This window comes from Somniosus microcephalus, chromosome 3, assembly GCF_052327205.1.
Source record: "Somniosus microcephalus isolate GS21.2 chromosome 3, FLI_Smic_1.0, whole genome shotgun sequence".
In the NCBI taxonomy this organism is placed as follows: Eukaryota; Metazoa; Chordata; class Chondrichthyes; order Squaliformes; family Somniosidae; genus Somniosus; species Somniosus microcephalus.
This window is the reverse complement of record NC_140989.1, coordinates 301,529,335-301,550,323: the sequence shown is the minus strand read 5'-3', so window position 1 is coordinate 301,550,323 and position 20,989 is coordinate 301,529,335. Positions and strand designations below refer to the sequence as shown.

Here is a 20,989-nt window from a genome sequence, read left to right as displayed (position 1 = left end):
AAAATATCCCATCAGTAGAACTGACTGAACAGAACTGGTTTCACCTGGGAAATTCTGCATCTGTACAATCCAAATTAGGCCCACAGAGTCACAGTTCATGGCACAAATATCAATGAGAGGCCCAGGCTTTTTGGGAGAGGCTAAGGCCTTTGAGTAAAAACTTTAATGAAGGCATTAAAAGACACAGAAGACCATTCAATAGCTAAATTTAATTATATTATGAAATGTGCAGGTGTTTTGAATTTTTAAAATGTTTTTAAAATCCTTATTTTGGACATTAAAAATTTCAGTTACAGAGAAAAAAAATGGCGGATTTGTGGAAATCCACTGACCAGATCGTGTCATCGTAAGATGAAATACTTCCAACTGTAAAATAGCAGCTGTTATGTGTGATGCAGTGTGACACCTCTCACATTGAAAATACCTACCCGAGTGCCACCTACTGGAGTAACAAGTACTGCAGGTGCTTACAATAAGTTTTCAGTGAAACCCATGCCCTACGTACTGACTTTAATTTGTAATGGATTATTATAGATATGTATCTGCCACTCGGCACTATGGCATATGGAGCCATCCATCAATATGAGATTGCAGACTTCAGGCAGGAGAGTGTTAGATTTTAATCTCATGTTCAAGTCTCCTACCTGATGTGAGGAAGTCGATAGCCTTTTCTATGCATAATCTACAATCTGTTTGTAGACATAGACATAGGTCAACCCAATAACACCCAAGAGCCAGAAAAAAATGTACATCACCAAAAAGCTTCTAAAAAAAGACAATGTGCCGATACGCTCACTGATGTTCATAACAAACTACAAGTACATTATACAAAATTTTAAAACCTAGCTCATCAGTGTGACTTTTGATAGGTTTTGCAACTATGGCCGTAATTTTCTGGGGTCCGTGCGGGCGAAAATGGAAGCGGCTCGGAAATTTGAAAAAAGTGGGAACGGGAACCCGCCGTCATTTGCCCCCACGTACCTTTCCCTTGGGCGTGTTTGCCGGTGCGGCAGCGACCCATCCGGCAGAGGTGGGCAACCAAATTGAAATCATTATAACCTTCTTTACAGACACTTAAGAGCCTTTTTCCCCCTACATTTTAAATTTACCTGGATGGCCACAGGAACCATGCTGCTCGGGAACCGCGTCTGTCAGCCTGAGGCGAGAGTTGAGTGGCCATTGCTCCAGCTGATTAGTTGACAGAATGAAATGTACAGTAAAATCTCCCACCTGACAGCTGATCACTTTCTTCAAACAGAAGCTGTTGCTCAGTCCGTTTCCAACACAGGTTCTGCAGGCTGCACGTCTTTCCAGCAAAGTCTCCATCCAGTCTCACCTCATTGGTAGAACCTCTCTCACCATTGACAGAATGCTTCTGTCATCTCTACTTCACCTGCCATCTATTCCATCAGCATCGGTGCCATTTATACTGTCTCACATTGGTCTTCAGAATCAGACCACGATGAGCCCCAACACCAGCAGTACCAGGCACACCAGCAGCACCAACAACACCACCACCAACCTTCTCCGCAATCACCTGATGCTGCACTGGACACAGGGCATCAGCACCCAAGCATATTGCTGCCCGGGAGGCCAGGGATGACCTCGCATGGCCAGATTTAGTTATCTTTACACTGTACACCCATATGGCTGCCACATGATGTGCCAGGTTGGCACCACCCCACACCAACACCATAAAGCATCCCTACAATGACCAAGCCATTCCTTTCAAACTCATCACCATTGCTGGAGGTACCGTTATGTCGCACCACTCACTGCAACTCACTGAGCCACTTCCAAAGGTGCACACAAATGTGTCCAAGAATGGAAAGTGATGAAAATAAAGTTCTTTATGTTTGACAGCACATTAATGGAAATTTTACATAAACATTGGATAAAACACCCAAGTGGTTACCCTTGTGAATCTACTTGTGTGTCATCTTTCTTTTCCGTGTGCTTCTACGAGGTGCTAGCCCTGTGGCTTCAGCAGAGTTACTGGCAGCCTGCTCACTTCCCTGCTGCCAAGGAGCTGGAGAGCACCTTGCTGCACATCAGTGTGGCCCTGAGGACCCACATCTATGCTGACATCCCTCCTAGAGAGGTGGCATATGAGCCTCTGCCTTCTATTTTCCATACATAGCCATCGATCCTCCATAGATAGCCATCTATTCTCCCCAGAGACCGTGTGCTCCTGTGAGTGGCGCATTAGCTGCTCCATGTAGGTGGCCATCCTATCCATGGAGGAGCGTATAGTCGCCATCGCCTGCGACATGGTGCTGCTCATGTTGGAGATGGACTCCTCCATTCTCTGAACATTTACTGGCATCGCGCTCGCTAAACCTTTAGAAGTGGGGCGGGGCGGGGCTCTTGATGGACCTGTGGGAGAGTAAAGAGATGAGTTAGATAAGTTATAGGAAGAATGGGATCAAATAGGACCTCAAAGGTAGTAATTTCAGGATTGCTACCAGTGCCACGTGCTAGTCAGAGTAGAAATAGAAGGATATTTCAGATGAATACGTGGCTAGAGGAATGGTGCCAGGGGGAGGGATTCAAATTCCTGGGACATTGGAACCGGTTCTGGGGGAGGTGGGACCAGTTCAAACCGGACGGTTTGCACCTGGGCAGGGCCGGGACCGATGTCCTAGGGGGAGTGTTTGCTAGTGCTCTGGGGGAGGGTTTAAACTAAAATGGCAGGGGGTTGGGAACCTGAGTAGAGGGACAGAGGAAAGGGAAACAAGGATAAAAGAAAAAGATAGGAAGGAGAAAAACAAAAGTGGCAGTCAGAGAAATCAACAGTTTAAATCAAACATGGCCACAGTAAATAATAATTCTAATAGGTCTAAGAGCGTTAAAAAAACAAGCCTGAAGGCTTTGTGTCTTAATGCGAGGAGCATTCATAATAAGGTGGATGAATTAGCTGCGCAAATAGAGGTAAACGATTATGATTTGATTGGGATTACGGAAACATGGCTCCAGGGTGGCCAAGGCTGGGAACTCAACATCCAGGGGTATTCAATATTCAGGAAAGATAGGCAAAAAGGAAAGGGAGGTGGGGTAGCATTGCTGGTTAAAGAAGGGATTAACACAATTGTAAGGAAGGATATTAGCTCTGATGATGTGGAATCTGTATGGGTAGAACTGAGAAATACCAAGGGACAGAAAACGTTAGTGGGAGTGGTATATAGACCTCCAAACAGTAATGCGGAGGTTGGGGATGGCATTAAAAGGGAAATTAGAGAAGCGTGCAATAAGGGCACAGCAGTCATCATGGGTGGCTTTAATTTACATATAAATTGGGCTAACCAACTTAGTAACAATATTGTGGAGGAGGAATTCCTGGAGTGTTTGCAGGATGGTTTCCTGGACCAATATGTCAAGGAACCAACCAGAGATCAGGCCATCTTAGACTGGGTATTATGTAACAAGAAAGGATTAATTAACAATCTTGTTCTACAAGGCCCCTTGGGTCAGAGCGATCATAATATGATGGAATTCTTCATTAAGATGGAGAATGAAGTTGTTGACTCAGAGACTAGGGTCCTGAATTTAAATAAAGGAAACTACGATGGTCTGAGGCGCGCGTTGGGTAGGATTGATTGGGGAATGTCACACAAAGGGTTGACGGTGGATAGGCAATGGCAAACATTCAAAGACCGCATGGATGAACTACAGAATTTGTTCATCCCAGTTTGGCATAAAAATAAAACAAAAAAGGTGACTCAACCGTGGCCAACAAGGGAAATTAGGGATAGCATAAGATCCAAGGAGAGGACATATAAAATGGTCAGAAAAAGCAGTAAACCTGAGGATTGGGAGCAGTTTAGGATTCAACAAAGGAGGACAAAGGGATTAATTAAGAAGGGGAAAATTGAATATGAGAGTAAGCTTGCAGGGAACATAAAAACTGACTGTAAAAGCTTTTATAGATATGTGAAGAGAAAAAGATTGGTGAAGTCAAGCATAGGTCCCTTGCAGTCAGAATCAGGGGAATTTATAATGGGGAACAAAGAAATGGCAGACCAATTAAATACATACTTTGGTTCTGTCTTCACAAAGGAGGACACAAATAACCTCCCAGAAATGTCGGGGAACATAGGGTCTGATGAAAGGGAGGAACTGAAAGAAATCAGTATTTGTAGGGAAATGGTGTTAGGGAAATTGATGGGATTGAAGGCCGATAAATCCCCAGGGCCTGATAATCTACATCCTAGGGTACTTAAGGAAGTGGCCCTAGAAATAGTAGATGCATTGCTGATCATCTTCCAACATTCGATGGAATCTGGAACAGTACCCATGGATTGGAGGGTAGCTAATGTTAACCCCACTATTCAAAAAAGGTGGTAGAGAAAAAATGGGGAACTACAGACCGGTAAGCCTGACATCGGCAGTGGGGGAAATGCTAGAGTCCAGTATAAAAGATGTAATAGCAGAGCACTTGGAAAACAGTGACAGGATCGGACAAAGTCAACATGGATTTACAAAGGGTAAATCGTGCTTGACTAATCTACTGGAATTTTTTGAGGATGTAACTGGTAAAATAGATAAGGGAGAACCAGTGGATGTGGTGTATTTGGACTTTCAGAAGGCTTTCGATAAGGTCCCGCATAAGAGATTAGCGTGTAAAGGTAAGGCACATGGGATTGGGGGCAAGGTACTGACTTGGATAGAGAATTGGTTGGCAGACAGAAAGCAAAGAGTTGGAATAAACGGCTCTTTTTCCAAGTGGCAGGCAGTGACTAGTGGGGTACCGCAGGGATCGGTCCTTGGACCCCAGCTATTCACAATATATATTAATGAACTAGACAAGGGAACTAGATGTAATATCTCCAAATTTGCAGACGACACAAAGCTGGGTGGGTGTGTGTGCTGTGAGGAGGATGCCGAGAAACTCCAGGATGATTTGGACAGGTTGGGTGATTGGGCAGAAGCATGGCAGATGCAATATAACGTGGATAAATGTGAGGTTATCCACTTTGGTAGCAAAAACAGGAAGGCAGATTATTATCTGAATGGCAATAGATTGGGAGAAGGGGAAGTGCAACGAGACCTGGGTGTCCTTGTGCACCAGTCGCTGAAGTTAAGCATGCAGGTGCAGCAGGCGGTTAAGAAGGCAAATGGTATGTTGGCCTTCGTAGCGAGAGGGTTTGAGTACAGGAACAAGGATGTCTTGCTGCAGTTGTACAGGGCCTTGGTGAGACCACATCTTGAGTATTGTGTGCAGTTTTGGTCACCTTATCTGAGGAAGGATGTTCTTGCCATGGAAGGAGTTCAGCGAAGATTCACCAGGCTGATACCTGGGATGGCAGGAATGACATATGAGGAGAGATTGGATCGATTGGGCTTGTACTCGCTGGAGTTTAGAAGAACGAGAGGGGATCTCATCGATACTTATAAAATTCTAACAGGAGTAGACAGACTAGATCCTGGAAGGATGTTCCCGATGGTCGGGGAGTCCAGAACCAGGGGTCACAGTCTAAGGATAAGGGGTAGGCCATTTAGGACAGAAATTAGGAGGAATTTCTTCACCCAGAGAGTGGTGAACCTGATGAATTCTCTACCACAGAAGGCAGTAGAGGCCAATTCATTAAATATATTCAAGAAGGAGTTGGATATATTTCTCAAGGCTAAAGGGATCAAGGGGTATGGGGAGAAAGCAGGGACCGGGTACTGAATTTGGATGATCAGCCATGATCGCATTGAATGGCAGAGCAGGCTCGAGGGGCCGAATGGCCTACTCCTGCTCCTATCTTCTATGTTTCTATGTTTCTACATACCATTATGCACATGATGATCATTCACTGGCTGCTGACATCAGTCCCCTTTTGAGTGACTGATGTATGCCATGTAGCTGTATTATATGCAATTTTGTCACCAAGTTACTGAGAAGTTCCCCTCTCTCTGTCTCCCACCTCCAGCTGCTCAACGACTCCAGATATTTCTAAAGCAGCCTCCTCTGCTGTTGTAAGGTTTGCAAATAATGGAGGGCCACCACCCGCTCTTCCCCCTCGCCCTCTTATTTTGGGCTCTGCAAGGAGGGAAAGAAGAGAAGGTTGAGTGAGAGTGATGGAATAAGTGTAGGGAATGGATGGGTTTGACCTTTAGAGGGTGACCATGATGGAGTGGGGTGCCAAAGCCAAGTGGCCTCCTTGTGTGTTGTTAGTTGGTATGATTGCACTAGGATGAGGGTGAGTGTGAGGGGTGGCTAGAGAGATGGGTATGTGATCATGTAGATAGATAGATAGGGATGGGTGGATGTGCAAGGTATGTTGGTGTGAGTAAGGATGTGCAGGAGTAGGGTTAGGAAGGCAGAGTGATGGGGATGGGATGAGAGGCATAGCAGGATGAAGTTGAGTGTGTCTTTGTACTCACATTTCCTGATCTAATGAGATAATTGAAACGTTTGCGGTACTGCACCCAGGTCCTCCGAACCACATCCCTGCTGGTGACCTCCTCTGTAATCTCCGTGACTCCCTCCATAAGCATATGGAGGGAGTCATCGGAGAACCTGGGTGCAGCCCTCTGCCTCTGTGCAGCTATTGTCAGTGTTTGCAACACTCCAATGCTGTAGTGCACTGACAGCACTATTTTAGATTAACCTTCAAATGTAATGTGGCCATGGACCCTTTAAAGATCCCGGCTGAAAACGCATCATGAATGATGTCGCCAGACCCACACCATTTAATTGGGCCAGGGTAATGCGCAGGGTGGGCTTAATAGGCCCTATTAACGTAAAGTCGTTCTGTGGAGCGGGATGGAGCCAGCAACGGGCCCACGACCTGCCATGGTGGCCGCCCGCACCAGACCCAGCCAGGTAAAGAAAATTCTGTCCTATCTGTTTGAATTCTGAGTTGTTCATTTTCATTCCCATTCTCTCATTCCTCCCTTCTTACTTCTCTGTCTCTTATTCACTTCATCTAATTCTATTTAATCTGTTATAATTCCTCTGTCCAAATCTCTAACTCTTCCTCTTTAACTGGTTCTTGTCACCCCCTCACCACCCCACCCCAACATTTCCCCACACATTCTCAGTCCCTCCATCCTTTAAATTTATTTATTTTCTTTTTCTCTCCCTCTCATTTCACTTAATTGTCTCTCTCATTTGCTCTTTTCTATTCTCATTCTCTCTCCTCCTTTCACTCATTCACTTTCTCTCTCTTTCATTTCTTCTTTTGCTTATTCCCTCTCTCATTCTTTATGCTACTCCTCTCTTTCTCTCACGCAAGTAGCAGAAATGATTCCTTGGGGGGAATTCTCCTCCACGATCCTGCCCAGATCACATTGGAGAATGTTTGAAAATTCAGGCAGTGAGGATGACTGCTGCCCACTTCCTCCCCACCCACAGCCTGAAAATGGTTGTTGGGGTGCAGGGCCTGGGGTCCCGATGGATTTTCCTGATTTCCACCACACTCACTGCTGCTTTCCAGAGCCATATGGAAGGTGATGGTAGTGGCAGTGGCATTTCCTCTTTGCTCTGTTGCCAAGCTCCAGACCAGTTGACTGTTTAATATCTGAACATCAGGTGAAAATTAAAAGAATCACAAATGATTCCACAAGCATACGGACAGATAAACGACTTTGTTTCACGGCAGCTCCATTGCAGAATCATCCTTTGTTAAGGAATCTCTGTGCACTAGTTTCCAAATGATATTAAAAGTATATGGCAAAGAACAATTTCAACTGTCAGGAATATCTTTGAATGTACTCAATAACAAAAAGTCCTTTTTCCATTAGCTGTCAGTGAAACATAAAGAACGAAACAACCTACAATTTCCAATTACAAACCCTTCCCTTCCTCAAAGCCAAGAATGGTCATGAATTGCAAGATCTCACTTCCTCAAGAACATCTCCAAATTCCTCAAAAGGCAGACACATTACACACTTCAGCTACACTCAGTGTCGTTCACAACTTGGGCTTGTTCCAGTTTAGCTTTCCTTCTCTTCCCCCCAGCACTTTTTGATCAAGGACTGCTCTTCAGACATTCAAGAAACCATGACGCTTCACAACTTAAAAATCGGACCTATGGTTTCTATTACAAAAGCTATTTAGTCTAAGTCATATTGCAGAGCCATTCTCAACCAATTTAGTATTTTGGGTTGACATAACTTACATACTTATCTTACATCACATGCAGGGTTATATCTGTCAAAGCAATTTTGTAACAGGGAATAGAGAAAGTTTAGGTGGAAATACAGCAAAAAGGTTGGAGGTAAAACACAACTATTAATGTCAATTAGAGCAGGTGAGAAACTTGATGTTCTAGATAAGAACATAAGAAATAGGAGCAGGAGTAGGCCGTTTGGCCCTTCGAGCCTGCTCTGCCATTCAATAAGATCATGGCTGATCTATTACCTCATCTCCACTTTCCTGCACTATCCTCATCCACAATTAAGAAAGCAGAATCAAATGCCAGAACATTAAAGTTCACTAACTGTGCATTGGATATTACAAAAGCAGTCTTATTTATTCCAATTAATATTTTTCCAAGAGGTTACATTGCCACAACCTTATCGAAATATAAAAGATGACCACCTACAAGAAGCCAGAGTTGGAGGAATGTATTTTTCTGGGTGGGGGGTGGTTGCAGTGTTGTAGGGCTGGAGGAGGTTACAGAGATAGAAAGGGGTGAGGTCACAAAGGTATGTAAACACAAGGATGAGCAGCATTTATTACTAGGCAGATTGAATCTGGTGAGGTTTCTTAAGGATGATGTGTACACTTTGCTGGGTCACTCAATGAAATACAATGGGCCGGATTTTCCGATCGGAGGCTTCCTGCGTGCGGATGCCTCCGATTGGGAAAAATCTACAAACTTACCTACTTGCTCCGTAGGTCCCGACACTTCCGATCCTGGGCCTCTCCTGGTGTGCGTGTGCAGAGGCCCAGGTATCCCAGGGGTGCATGTGGTTCGCAAGCGTCCCTGGGATCACGTGGGCCATGGGGAACCAATCAAAGAAGGGAATCCCCCTTTATACTTTTGACAAGTCTCTCCATATAGAACTGTCAAAAGTATGAATGGGGATCACATTAAAAAACAGTTAAACATTAAATAATTTCTTTTAAATCACATATTTAAAGTTAGTTAAAATTATGTTATTAAATATTTTAAACAAAAATTTAATTTTTTGAAAAAAATAATTAAAGTTTTTTATGGGGCTAAAAATACATTTACCTTTTTAAAAGTTTTTAAATTATAAATGAGGGGGGAAAATTAATTTTTTACTTTTTTTTATAACTCTTATGCTGGTAAAAGCAGGCCTTATACCTGCTTTTACCAGGCATAAGATTTTTTAAGGTTTTCAGCGGGCGGACACACCTGTGGGGTCGGAAAATCCGGGCCAATATGACACATCAAAGTTGTGCTTTTAAGTTCTCCAAATTTTTTACCTGGAGAATTATGGTACTAGATGTAGAGAGGGAATGAAATATGGTAATCAATAAATCAAGGAATGTATTTTATTTGAAACAAATAAAAATTTGGGATGTTACATGTTTGTCTTGCTATCTTTTGCTCATTCAAAACTGGACTCCTTTTTGAGGTCCTGGTTTCTAAAACATGGAAGTTAATAATGGCCCATAATTTGCGGTGAGTAATAACAGAGAATGAACAGCGTTCACTGTTATTACCACTTTGAAACTGACTGCAACTTCAGGATGCAACGCATGCACATCCTAACGTGGAAAGCTTGAAGTTTCAGTCAGTCATTCACTGCTCCGACACTGGCTGCGCTGTGCACAACCACCACTACACCCCGCCCCCACCGCCACCCCCTCCCACCCCTTGGCCCCCCCCACCCCCCAACAACCCCAACACCCCCACAGCCGGCAATCAGTGTAATGTCAAATCAGGGAAACTGATGAAAACTTCGGCTCTTCTGTGGTAATACCACTGTCAAATACCTCATTAAAAGTTAGACTCGTTTGGATTGGGTGTAACTGGGGTTTTAACAGCATCTTGACTGCTAAACAAAGGTTTGACCGTGAAAAACGAATTTTAATTTTGTGGCATGTCAAATTTATCTATATTTTAATAAAACTTAAACATTTTTAAGAAACTATAAAAAAAATTACTTTTTTTAAAGTTTGTTCATCTTTATTTCAGGTTTGCCTTTTCCCCATGTGAGAGCCCCAATCTTTGTTTTGCTCTCTTAAACATTTTTCAAAAGTTAGAATCAAAGGAGCTTGTTCACTTCCTGATTCGCTGTCTGTGAGAATTCTGCTTGGTTGCTTAGACAGCTTGTTGACGTCACAGCAGCTCACTTTAGGGAATCCCCATTAGCTTGCGCCGATTTCAACTGCACGTTGGAAATGCCGAACTTCTCGCCACAGAGGTCGCGAGATCTTTCTCGAAAGATTTCTTCAGGGCCAGCTGCAAATGCCTTTACTTTGCTGCTGACCCCGCAAATTATGGGCCAATGTGTTTATTTATTTATTCAAAAATAGTGCAATTAGCATAAATTACGGGTTAAAGATGAATGACAATTCAGATTTTGTTTTGTTGAATTCAACAAAGTTTTTTAACTTGAAAAGTGCAGTTTTAGGCCCAGGCCTCCCACTTGCTTGAATTCAATGTCTGTACATGTGGAGGTTTCAGCAGGGGTGCGAGGTCAATGGCCACAGTTCATGAAGGCTTCGCCAGGGATAGCCAGGGAACTGGTGATATACATCTTCTATCAGCTGCCTGTGGAATGGGCTCTGAGGAACTTGAGAGCCAGGTCATCTCCCCCTCCCAGGTGAAACAGGCTGTGATGGAATAAGCACTACCTGTGTGGAACAAAGGCAGAAAAACAAAATGTTATTTTTTAATTATTTTACATAGGAGATTGAAATCTAAACAGAGCCTGGTACTTCCAATCACCCCCCTCAGATCAACTGTGAGGTACGATGCAGTTTGTAAAATGTAACTGCTGCTTGGTAGCTTCATACCCCAAGGAATCGATACTTGCAGCAGCAGCACCTCTGCCCTCGAGATGGCTCACATGCTGATGGCTAAGCTACAGAATAGCGTTGGTATTAGAGGAGTCTTTAACTCTCTCTGACCATTCTCCTAGCCATAGAAGGCTTCATATACGCAATGAATCATGAGGTAGGAGCAGAGCAAAGGGTCTTTGGAAAATAACGAAATAAAATACACATTGTTAGCCTGCAGTGGTAATCACTTTACCAAGGTTTTTTTTTGAATCAGACCTCTTCAAAGATGGACTTTGATCAAGCTACTTGCTTTCTTTGTTCATCAATCAGGAGTTTGCTTTCTACCTCCTGACAGGCACGTGAACAGCCAACCTCAGCTTTCAATTGAATGGAACTGACAGCTAGACATCTGCTTGCAGCAAGCATGAAGCTGTACTTTAAACATGACCTTTCGAGGTTAACATGACCTGCCAACAAGTAGAGGATGGTCAGTTTGTGAGCACGTCAACAGAGAGAAACAAATAGTGGCAACAATTAGATTTATTGACATTGCAGATAGTAGAAGTTGTAACAATTACAATATTCTGTTACTGCTGGCTTCACAGATGTTTATGTACTGGGAACACAGCAGTAATTGAAATATTATTGTGAAGGAGACAAAAGAGCCTAACAGCCCGCCTAACAGTCATTGTCAGACAGCAGAGGTAATTAGTTAAATGGCCTTGTTAAGACTACCTCTTTAATTGAAGTTGATGATTTCTTGCTGTCTGATTAAGGCCATTACATGTCTGGAAACCAATTATTCTCAATCCATTTAAGTAATAAAATGATAGCAACAGTGTGCAATTGAATGGCAAGGCTAGAAAGGCCTGAAAAATGAATAGTTAATGGTGTGTGTTTGTGAGGTTTTTAAATCAATTTATTGCAGTGTGATGACATTGTGTCATGGTTAGATTTATCCTTCTACCCTTGATTACCCACATACCAAGTTCCTCATCCATACATGCCAACCTAGCAAAAGATGATGAACAGCTTCACAAAAGCTGACACAGCCCCATAAAAGCTAGGGAGAGCTCTGACTTTTGGCCTTATGAGACATAGGGTAGAAATGCAATCGCGGTTTGCGCCTGACAAACGGGTGAAAATCGGTGGGGGGAGGGGGGCCGTTCTCAGCCGCCTCTTTGGCGCCCAAGGCCTGCCTGATGCAATATTCAGGCAGGCCTGTAAATGAGCGAACAGCTCACACATCTGAAACAGGCAAAAGGCTGCTTAAATATGCAGGGCCCCAATTGCAAAATTCAGGTACAAGTGAGAAGAGCCTGCACAGCTCATGCCCCATCCAGTTGTACATGGTGTTGAGCGGCTTAACCAGTGGTCGCTGAAAAAAAGGGCCCAGGAAATGTTGATGTTTTGTTTTTGTGGGCCCAGGACAAACAGGAATACTTCTCCTGGGCCCACAAAAACACTCCGGACTGCTGCTTGCGCATTCGAGACCCCCCTCTCTTCCCAGTATCACCTTCTCCAACCCCCCGCCCCCACTCCTACTCCCACCCCCAGACCTGACCTGCTGGCTAACTTAGCGTGGAAGCTGGCTGATTTTAGTGGTATGTCGAGGTGCCCACTCAAAGTGAGGTCAGAAGGCCCGAACTATTTTGAGATTTAGGCTTTATTGGATTTAACTGGCGAGCTGCGGTGCCAAAGGGCGCTCCACTGCAGGCCTGAAAATCCCAGAGAACGGGCCAGCAGCAGGCTGTTGTAGTTTTGACCGTCTTACTCCTATTCGTCCGGACCCCACACAAACTCCCCACAAAAATATTACAGTGGGAATCATGGCTGATTTTTTTCCCCCTCTCTAGTCCAAGGATATGGAAGCCAATGGTAGTGCTCTCACTGCTATCTTTGCTAAAATCATCTACCTCAGGCGAAACCAGGAATTGATGTGGAATGTTCTGGTCTCTGTGGCTCAGTATTATAACCAGTCCGGTATTATAGCCAGTCCGGTATTATAATCAGTCAGCACAGTTTGCCCCAGAACATTTGATTGAACTACTGTTGATTTTTTTGGTAAGGGGTTGTGATAATGAAACTCTCCAAATTCATTTCACTTTTCGTTAAAAATGATTGGCAAACCTTTTGCTGTTTGCCAAATTCTAAGAGGACGACACAATTTGCATCAAAACTCATTACTGTGTCCCAGAAACATCATCGTGGCACTTCAGTATCCATTTTTTCTGATTATGCCTCTGTGAAGCACCTTGGGATGTTTTCCTACGTTAAAGGCGCTATGTAAATACAAGCTGTTCTTATTGTTATGTGTGATATCATCATGGTCAGACATGCCAGCTGTTCTCTGTCACAGCAATCAGAATTTAAATTAGTGGGATGAGTGCAGAACTCACACTTTGCCCCTGAAAATAGGCCCAGGGTATTTTAACTCCCGGACCTAATTATAATCTCACTGGTGAGTTTTCCACCCAATTTAATGACACGCCTGCAAACCCATCCACTTCCGGAGTGCATTTTTTTCAGCCAGAGGCTTAATTTTGCTGTTGGAGCGGTTGAGGATGAAACCGATTCAGCATGGGTCACAGACAAACCCTCAGGTTCTCTGAGGCCTCCCTGGAGGTCCTGCTGGAAGAAGTCAGGGTGAGGAGGGAAGGTCTCTTTCCAGCCAGTGCCAGCAGGATCTGAAACATCCATCAATCATGAAGAGAGATTGTTGAGATTGTCAGCCCCAGGAGCATCACCCCCAGGATCTGGATCCAGTACAGAAAGTGCTTCAGTGACCTCTCAAGAGTAGCAAGGATGAGTACAGCTCTTCATTTCTCCATCTCTCTGTACAACACATGGCAATGGTCCTTTCCCTGCTCCCCAACCACTCTAAACAATTCCCTTCCCTCCATCACATCCTTCACCACTCCGCACAAGGCCACACTACACCACCTCTCATTCTCATTACAAACACACACTCACCTCTTTGTTGCTCCCTTCACAGCAGCCATTAGCACCATTCTTTTCAAGCTTGCCAGCCTTTGTATAATCACCAACTTCTCTCATGGCTCATTCCTCACTTCACATTCCACACACCTGTAAACGCCTCCCCATCCTGATTGCCTCTTGCTTCTCAGCAACTGCACAATAAGCAAAAGTCCCACACATACAGCATACAACACAGGGAGAGGAGTAAGATCAGGGGAGGAACAGCCAAGCTCACGGTGTTGTCAGAGCTGGAGCAGGAAGTGCTAGAAATCAGTGGGCCTTCTACAGCTGTCAGTATAGAACATTTTTGAGGTCGGGAGCTACTGTGAACGGGGTCTTTGACTATTACTTGCACCCTTCATGAACCTCTGAAAACTGCCTTGACTACATAAACTACATTGTGATGCCTACCATCTGCCACTGTCCAGCCTCTCAGTGCTACCCCAACTCTTGTTGCTTTTCTCTTTCCTCTAGATCCTTCTCAACAGCCACAACCCCCAGAAGAAGACACCTCAGAGGAGGTGAATCCTTCTGAAGAGGCACAGTCATGCACTCCATCACTCCCAAGCATCAGCACAGAGATTGCCACCCTGGCTGGGTTAGAGAATGAGTTAGAGGATCTGCTTATGGTGAAACACCCAGCACTGGTAAGCAGCAGGAGGTACTGGTGGCAGGAACAGACCAGGAGATAGTTCATTAGAGATCAAGGTCCTCTCCCAGCTCTGCTGAGGAGGACAGAGATGTGGACTTCAGGTGCCCAGTAATTACAAGAAAACTGCTTCACACAATCAGTTATACCTGGTATTGGAAGGCCTGCCAAGGAGTTCACCACTATGGCTGCAAGTATGTAGGACTCCTCTTCCAGCCTGTGTGGTGTCAACTCCCAAGTCATCAGCATGCTGCAGTCTACTTGAGGGAGTGTGGCCACCTCCAGCAGCACTGCAGCCGAGCCCTCACAATGGGATTAAATGTTCACAGACTGTAGCTTTGGTGGAAGCTCAAACAGCTGCCGTGCAGACTCTGGGCTCTGACCTGTGCCCCCCTTTAGCGAGGCAGATGTCCATCTTGGACAGATTGATGGAGCAAATGGATAGGGCTTTCAAGGCATCACTCTTCCTCAGCAGTCCGCTGTCCCACTGATGAGTAGAAGCTTTGAGGCCCAGATCCCCATGGAAGTGGCAGTGGCGCAGAGAGAGAGTGGCACACGTTGCCTTCTCTCAGGATGTCAACACTTTTCGTTCCTTGCCAACCCCTCAACCAATAAGAAGTTCACAGTGGCAGAGTGCCTGCTGGGCCAGACTGCCCCAGAAACGGCCAAACTGCTGCAGTCTGTGGCCAGGCCCTCAGGCTCGAGCTCCCAGATATAGCTGGCCACAAGCATCTCAAGGGTTCCCACATGTGTAACATCAGCTTTACACCATCTCTGCTGAAGCCACTGGAAGTAGAGTTAGTAAACCATCTTTTCAGAAAAGCACTATGGGTTGATCACTTGGGTGACAAATGAATGCACTAAGAAATTGTTTTAGTAATTAAAATGATTGCGTTTGCAACTTTGGTCTATAGTTTCCTCTTATTACAGCATCTTAGCCTGCATTGTCAGAATGTCATTGACATAGAGGTTGGTTGAATGGTTTCCTTGTTTTTCAATCCAGAATCATCAGGTGACACTGCATAGTACACCTACCTAGTGAGAAATCCTTTTCCTCTTACTCCTGCTCTAAATTTGACAGACTTTTTAATCGAAACTCAATTGTTTTCCTTTTCAGACAACCCTTCCAGGCGAAAGAAGATAAAATAGTTTCTGCATTTTCTAAGATCACTCCTCACCAACCAAATTATGAAAAAAAAATGAAGAGGGAGCAAGTGTCTCTCCTTTAAAAAAATGCACTTAACATTTTTTTAGCTGTGATTAAAATTTTAAAAGAAAGGTTTGTTTTTGAAATCAACACCGCGCAATTTAAAATTTAAGGGAGATTTGCTTCAGCAAAATTGAAGTGATCTGATCAAGGCTATATTGTGTGTAAAATTAAAAACAGCTACCCCCTGCCCTTCACTCTGTGTAGTACACAAGGAAGTCTTGTCATCATGTCTCATTATCAACAAGCAGCTGCTTTGCATTAGATTCTATGAAATAGTTCTTCCAGTGGCATGTTCACCTTTAGAAACAAGGAGGTTTATTAATTGGATAACCCCCGAAAACGGGTGTGGGGCTCATGGTATTTGATTAACCCGCACCCGCTCATTGCGATGCAGGCAGCATGTTAAATTTGCACTGTCTGCTGTTTTAAATGATTGCTGCATGCAGCCAGCACTACCCACGCATACTGGCACTCTTCTGACTCTGGCCTTTTTAGCATTCCTCCCATCCTCCTCTGTTCTACCAGCAGTAGGTTAACCTTCAGGTGTCTGGGCCAGACAATCTTGGACTCTCCCTAAAACCCTTTCCTTGCTATTTCTTCAAAATCCTCCACAAAAGCTACGTCTTTAACCATACCTTCAGATACCACCCCAAAATGTTCTTCTGCTGCTCATCATCCATTTTGCCTTTGTTAAGCACTTTGGCAAGTTTCTACATTAAAGACACCACATAAATGCAAGTTATTGCGGTTGAAAATGAGAAACTGATTGTTAACCAGATGACAAATTTTCTTGCATAATGTGCAGGAGTGCAATAGAGTTGCTAAAAGTTTACTTTATAAATCCCATGTAAAATGAGTTTACAGAAGTGAAATAGCTAAGGATGTAATTCAAAGTCGATACATATATCATAGTGAAATCACACACTAATTAAATGGAGACACTGCATAGTGTAGTGTATAGTCAGCAACTGAGTTTCTTCTGAATAGAGCAATCTAACTGCTTTGAGAAACATTTTGAAGATCCCTACAGTTCTCAGAGTGTTCACCTAAACTGAGAATTTGTGAAGAAATACTGCTGAAGCAAACAGTGGTGCCAATGAGAACAATACTCCACTGTTACATGCTTTCTCTAGAATCTCTGCTTTTTAATATTGGAAAAGATCTTGAAGCCAAATGTGGCACAAAAAAAATCAACAATCTTGGCATCCTCCATAATTAATTTGGGATTTAGAAAGCTAACTACTGTAGGTGAAGTATAAAGTGTAATGAAAGAACAACTCAAAAGTATTCTGCCTAAGGAAATTCATCCATCTGGTATGTATGCGCATTTAACATCTAGATACTGTAACAGGATAAAACAGTCTGAACTGCATGCCAGTAAATGGGGCAAATTCAATTTATCATTTGTGTCTTTGAAATAGTATAGAATGTAACTACTTTAAGTGCCTAAAATTTTTCTCTATTTTATTGAAGTAATAATGCAAAATTCAAAAGCAACTTATTATTTTCAGATTGCAAGCATTTTATAATTCTATGTTAATTCTCAAGTACAGTTAATTTCCTGCAGTTTAAACTCCAATCATTCTTAAAGTACATTAAAGATCTTCAGCGTGCAACTGCATTCTAATTATTAATGTCATAGTTTTCTTAGAAAACTACTGTTACTTTTGTCACATGCAAAAGTAAAAACTACGTGAAATGAGTCTTAGCCAGTTTCTAATGGTTGTAGACCTGCAGCTCAACACTGCCCTAATTTGTCACTATAATTGGTACTAAGTTTGCAATCTCACACAGTTAGGTAAATCTTGACTTTGTGCAATAATGTAAAATGGGTGATAACGAGTCAGCAGTCCATTTTACACCTCTCCCGATTTCTATTTCCATTGACTTCCACAGCTTGTAGCTGCCGACTCCCTATCGCACAAAGTCAAGATCAACCCCAGTGAGACCACAAGCATAGTTGGTATGGGAAATGGAAATGCCATATGACATTGTAGGTGGTACTTTTTAAACTTATGGGATTGAGACATATTGGAGAAAAAGTGAAAGTGAAAAATGTAAAGACTTAGAGCTGAAATGAGGAGATAAATAGCCTTCTGAGGCACTGGTTTTCAGATAGATCCAAGAAACTGACTCTTGGCTTGTGCATCTGTGTGCTGGGCATGGCCTCATAGGAGTATCTCACCTGCTGTCTTCTGATAGGCCTAGCTGTTGCTGTTGTTGCTCCTCTTGCTCCACCTCTTCCTCCATTCAAATCAAACTGGCAATAATCACACTCATAATAAGCAGATAGAGATTACTGAGGGGAAGTAGGGGAAAAAATGTCAGCAAGAAACTGGAAACTCTCCTGGCTATGCAAATGACGCACAGTCCCTGTGATCCAATTACCTGCAGGTGAGTGCCCCTTTAAACGAGACCAATCCTGCTAGGTTTTATTTGTGGGTTGGGCACTGGGCGGGACTTCCATGAGTTCGAATGGCGTCAGCATCTTCATTCCTGTCAGGTTTGGGCGGGAGCTTGTCCTGCAGAACGTTAATGAAGCGCAGCTGTTAAAATCAGCTGGGTCTCTCCGCTGTCACTCCTGGACGGGCTGGCTGCTCGCTAGGCTGTGTTTCTGTGTGGGTGTAAATCCTATTATATCCAATTCTGTGTGTCAAGGGGACACATTACTACGTCCCCTGGGTTATACAATCATATAAATAGTTATTGGGCAGCTCTATAAAGTAAAGGACATCCGTTTATGGGAGCGACTGATGCCATTCAACATGTGACGCTTTCTATAGTAGACTTAAATTTACAGTTATATTGTTCTGAAATTGAAATTGAAATAAGAGCAACATCAAGTATCTAAATACTACTCTGAGATACTTTGAGGACAGCAGCATTTCAACATAAGACCGTTAAGAGTTTTATTTTTCCTTCAAAAAGTTATTTACTAATAGACCTCCAATGACATTGCTCATGGTGAGATAGAGGATTTGCTGTGTTATAAGAACAGTGTTAACAGCAAAGAATGATGGGGAAATCATTATAGTTGGCAGGGGACAACATCCATACGTGACAGACAATGACCTACAGTTCACCTTTCACCCCAGTGTTTTTTTTAAACTTGTGTGAATACGCTTTGCTTTAAAAAGACAAAATTTAAGAGTAACTCTTCTCCAAATCTTTTCTGTAAAGAAATGGTCAAAAAAATCCTGAAATGTGGCAAACATCAGTGAGCTGTTTAAACCTATTTTTTTTATTTCACTGACAGATGCAAACCCACCAGAAAGTTGGGATCAAAAGGATTCATGTAATTTGCAGGACGTGGGAGCCCTGTGACTGCTGCAGTTCCTCAACTGCTGAGTGAAGAAAATTAGAAAAAAACCCTGTGGTGGACTTCATTCAGGCATGTGGATAACAACTGCAAGTAACCCTGGTTCAACCTGACCTTCTGCACAAAATGGGAAAAATGTATAACTTTTGTTCTTCATTTTGGATTTAAAACATGTTTCCCCTCACTGGTTGCAAACACTATTCTCATCACATATTTATTACCTTGAAAGATGTTTTGTCCAAAGAAAACATCTTTTAGAATAAAGATGTTTCTAAGTCTGTTAGCACTGGTAACTTTCTACACCGAACATACAGAAGCAGATGGACTTGTTCATCTGAATGGAGGGATTATAGTTGGCAGGGGACAGCATGCATACGTGACAGACAATGACCTACAGTTCAACATTCCTAAAACCAAAGATTCCTGCAAAGTAGAAGTTGTATTGAACGAGCCTATAACACAACGAGTTGGAAAATTAACTCCTCAGGTAGGTAGTCTTAAACTTTGCAAAATACCATATTAGATAAAAATCAGACTGAAATAACCCTATACTTGTGTTTCTGCTCTTTGAATACATTCTAAAGTAAAAACAGGTTGCATGTGTTTTGTCAAATGATGCCATTTTCAAACTCTGAAGTTTGATCGTTTTTAATCCCAACATCTAGAGGAGAAAGACCCCACTCAAAGTACTTTGCTCTGGTAATCACACTGCCCTATAACTTGAATTTTAGTTGATCATTAAATTTTTTAACTAAAGAAATGAGGCATAACTTAACACATGATGTGCATGTGTTTGTATAGGAGTTTTCACACTTCCTCTAATGGATTTCAATGTAGGCAAATGTGAGGTCATCCACTTTGGACCGAAAATGTATAGAACAGGGTACTTTCTAAATGGTGGAAAGCTAAAAACAGTGGAGGTCCAAAGAGACTTGGGGGTCCAGGTACATAGATCATTAAAATGTCATGAACAGGTACAGAAAATAATCAAAAAGGCTAATGGAATGCTTGCCTTTATATCTAGAGGACGAGAATACAAGGGGGTAGAAGTTATGCTGCAGCTATACAAAGCCCTGGTTAGACCTGGAGCACTGTGAGCAGTTCTGGGCACCACACCTTAGGAAGGATATATTGTCCTTGGAGGGAGTGCAGCGTAGGTTTACCAGAATGATACCCGGGTTAAATTATGAGGAGAGATTGTACAAACTAGGGTTTTATTCCCTAGAATTTAGAAGGTTAAGGGGTGATTTGATCAACGTTTTCAAGCTATTAAGGCGAACTGGTAGGGTAGTTAAAGAGAAACTATCTCCATTGGTTGGGGATTCTAGGACTAGGGCATAGGCTGAAAATTAGGGCCAGACCTTTCAGGAGTGAAATGAGGAAACACTTCTACACACAAAGGGTGGTAGAAGTTTGGAACTCTCTTCCTCAAACAGCAGTTGATGCTAGATCAATTGTTAATTTTAAATCTGAGACTGATAGACTTTTGTTAACCAAACGTATTAAGGGATGTGGGGCAAAGGCGGGTATATGGAGTTAGGTCGCAGATTAGCCATGATCTTATTGAATGGCAGAACAGACTCAAGGGGCTCAATGGCCTGCACCTGTTTCTATGTTCCTATTCATTCAGAATCACTGATGATCCTTTCCACTTTGATCTTGATGATGCAGGGGGTTCAATTTAGATTGGCTGACTGAAAAGATGAAGTTTCCTCTCTCTAATGAAGAAATATAGTCCAATGACACCAGTTTGGACAATCTCTATTCATATCACTCAAATGGACTCACGTACAGCACAGAATGTATAATTTGGTATCCGTCTAGTACTAATTGGTAGAGAGGTCATAAGGTATGGAAAATCGGAATATTGCACTGGTTTACTTTGCATTGGTCTTCACTAAAGAAGGGGATGCTGCCAATGTC

The 20,989-nt window shown here is 43.0% G+C and overlaps 1 protein-coding gene across 2 annotated transcripts in view; it reads left to right on the top strand.

The window, feature by feature from the left end:
- Nucleotides 1–20,989, top strand: part of frem1b (Fras1 related extracellular matrix 1b) — a 295,010-nt gene that overhangs the window by 17,525 nt on the left and 256,496 nt on the right. For both annotated transcript variants that reach the window (XM_085982850.1, XM_085982849.1), the window contains exon 2: nucleotides 19,004–19,553. In XM_085982850.1, coding sequence (XP_085838976.1) covers nucleotides 19,296–19,553 — 258 coding nt within the window. In that variant the 5' untranslated portion in view covers nucleotides 19,004–19,295. The remainder of the gene's footprint in view (nucleotides 1–19,003; nucleotides 19,554–20,989) is intronic.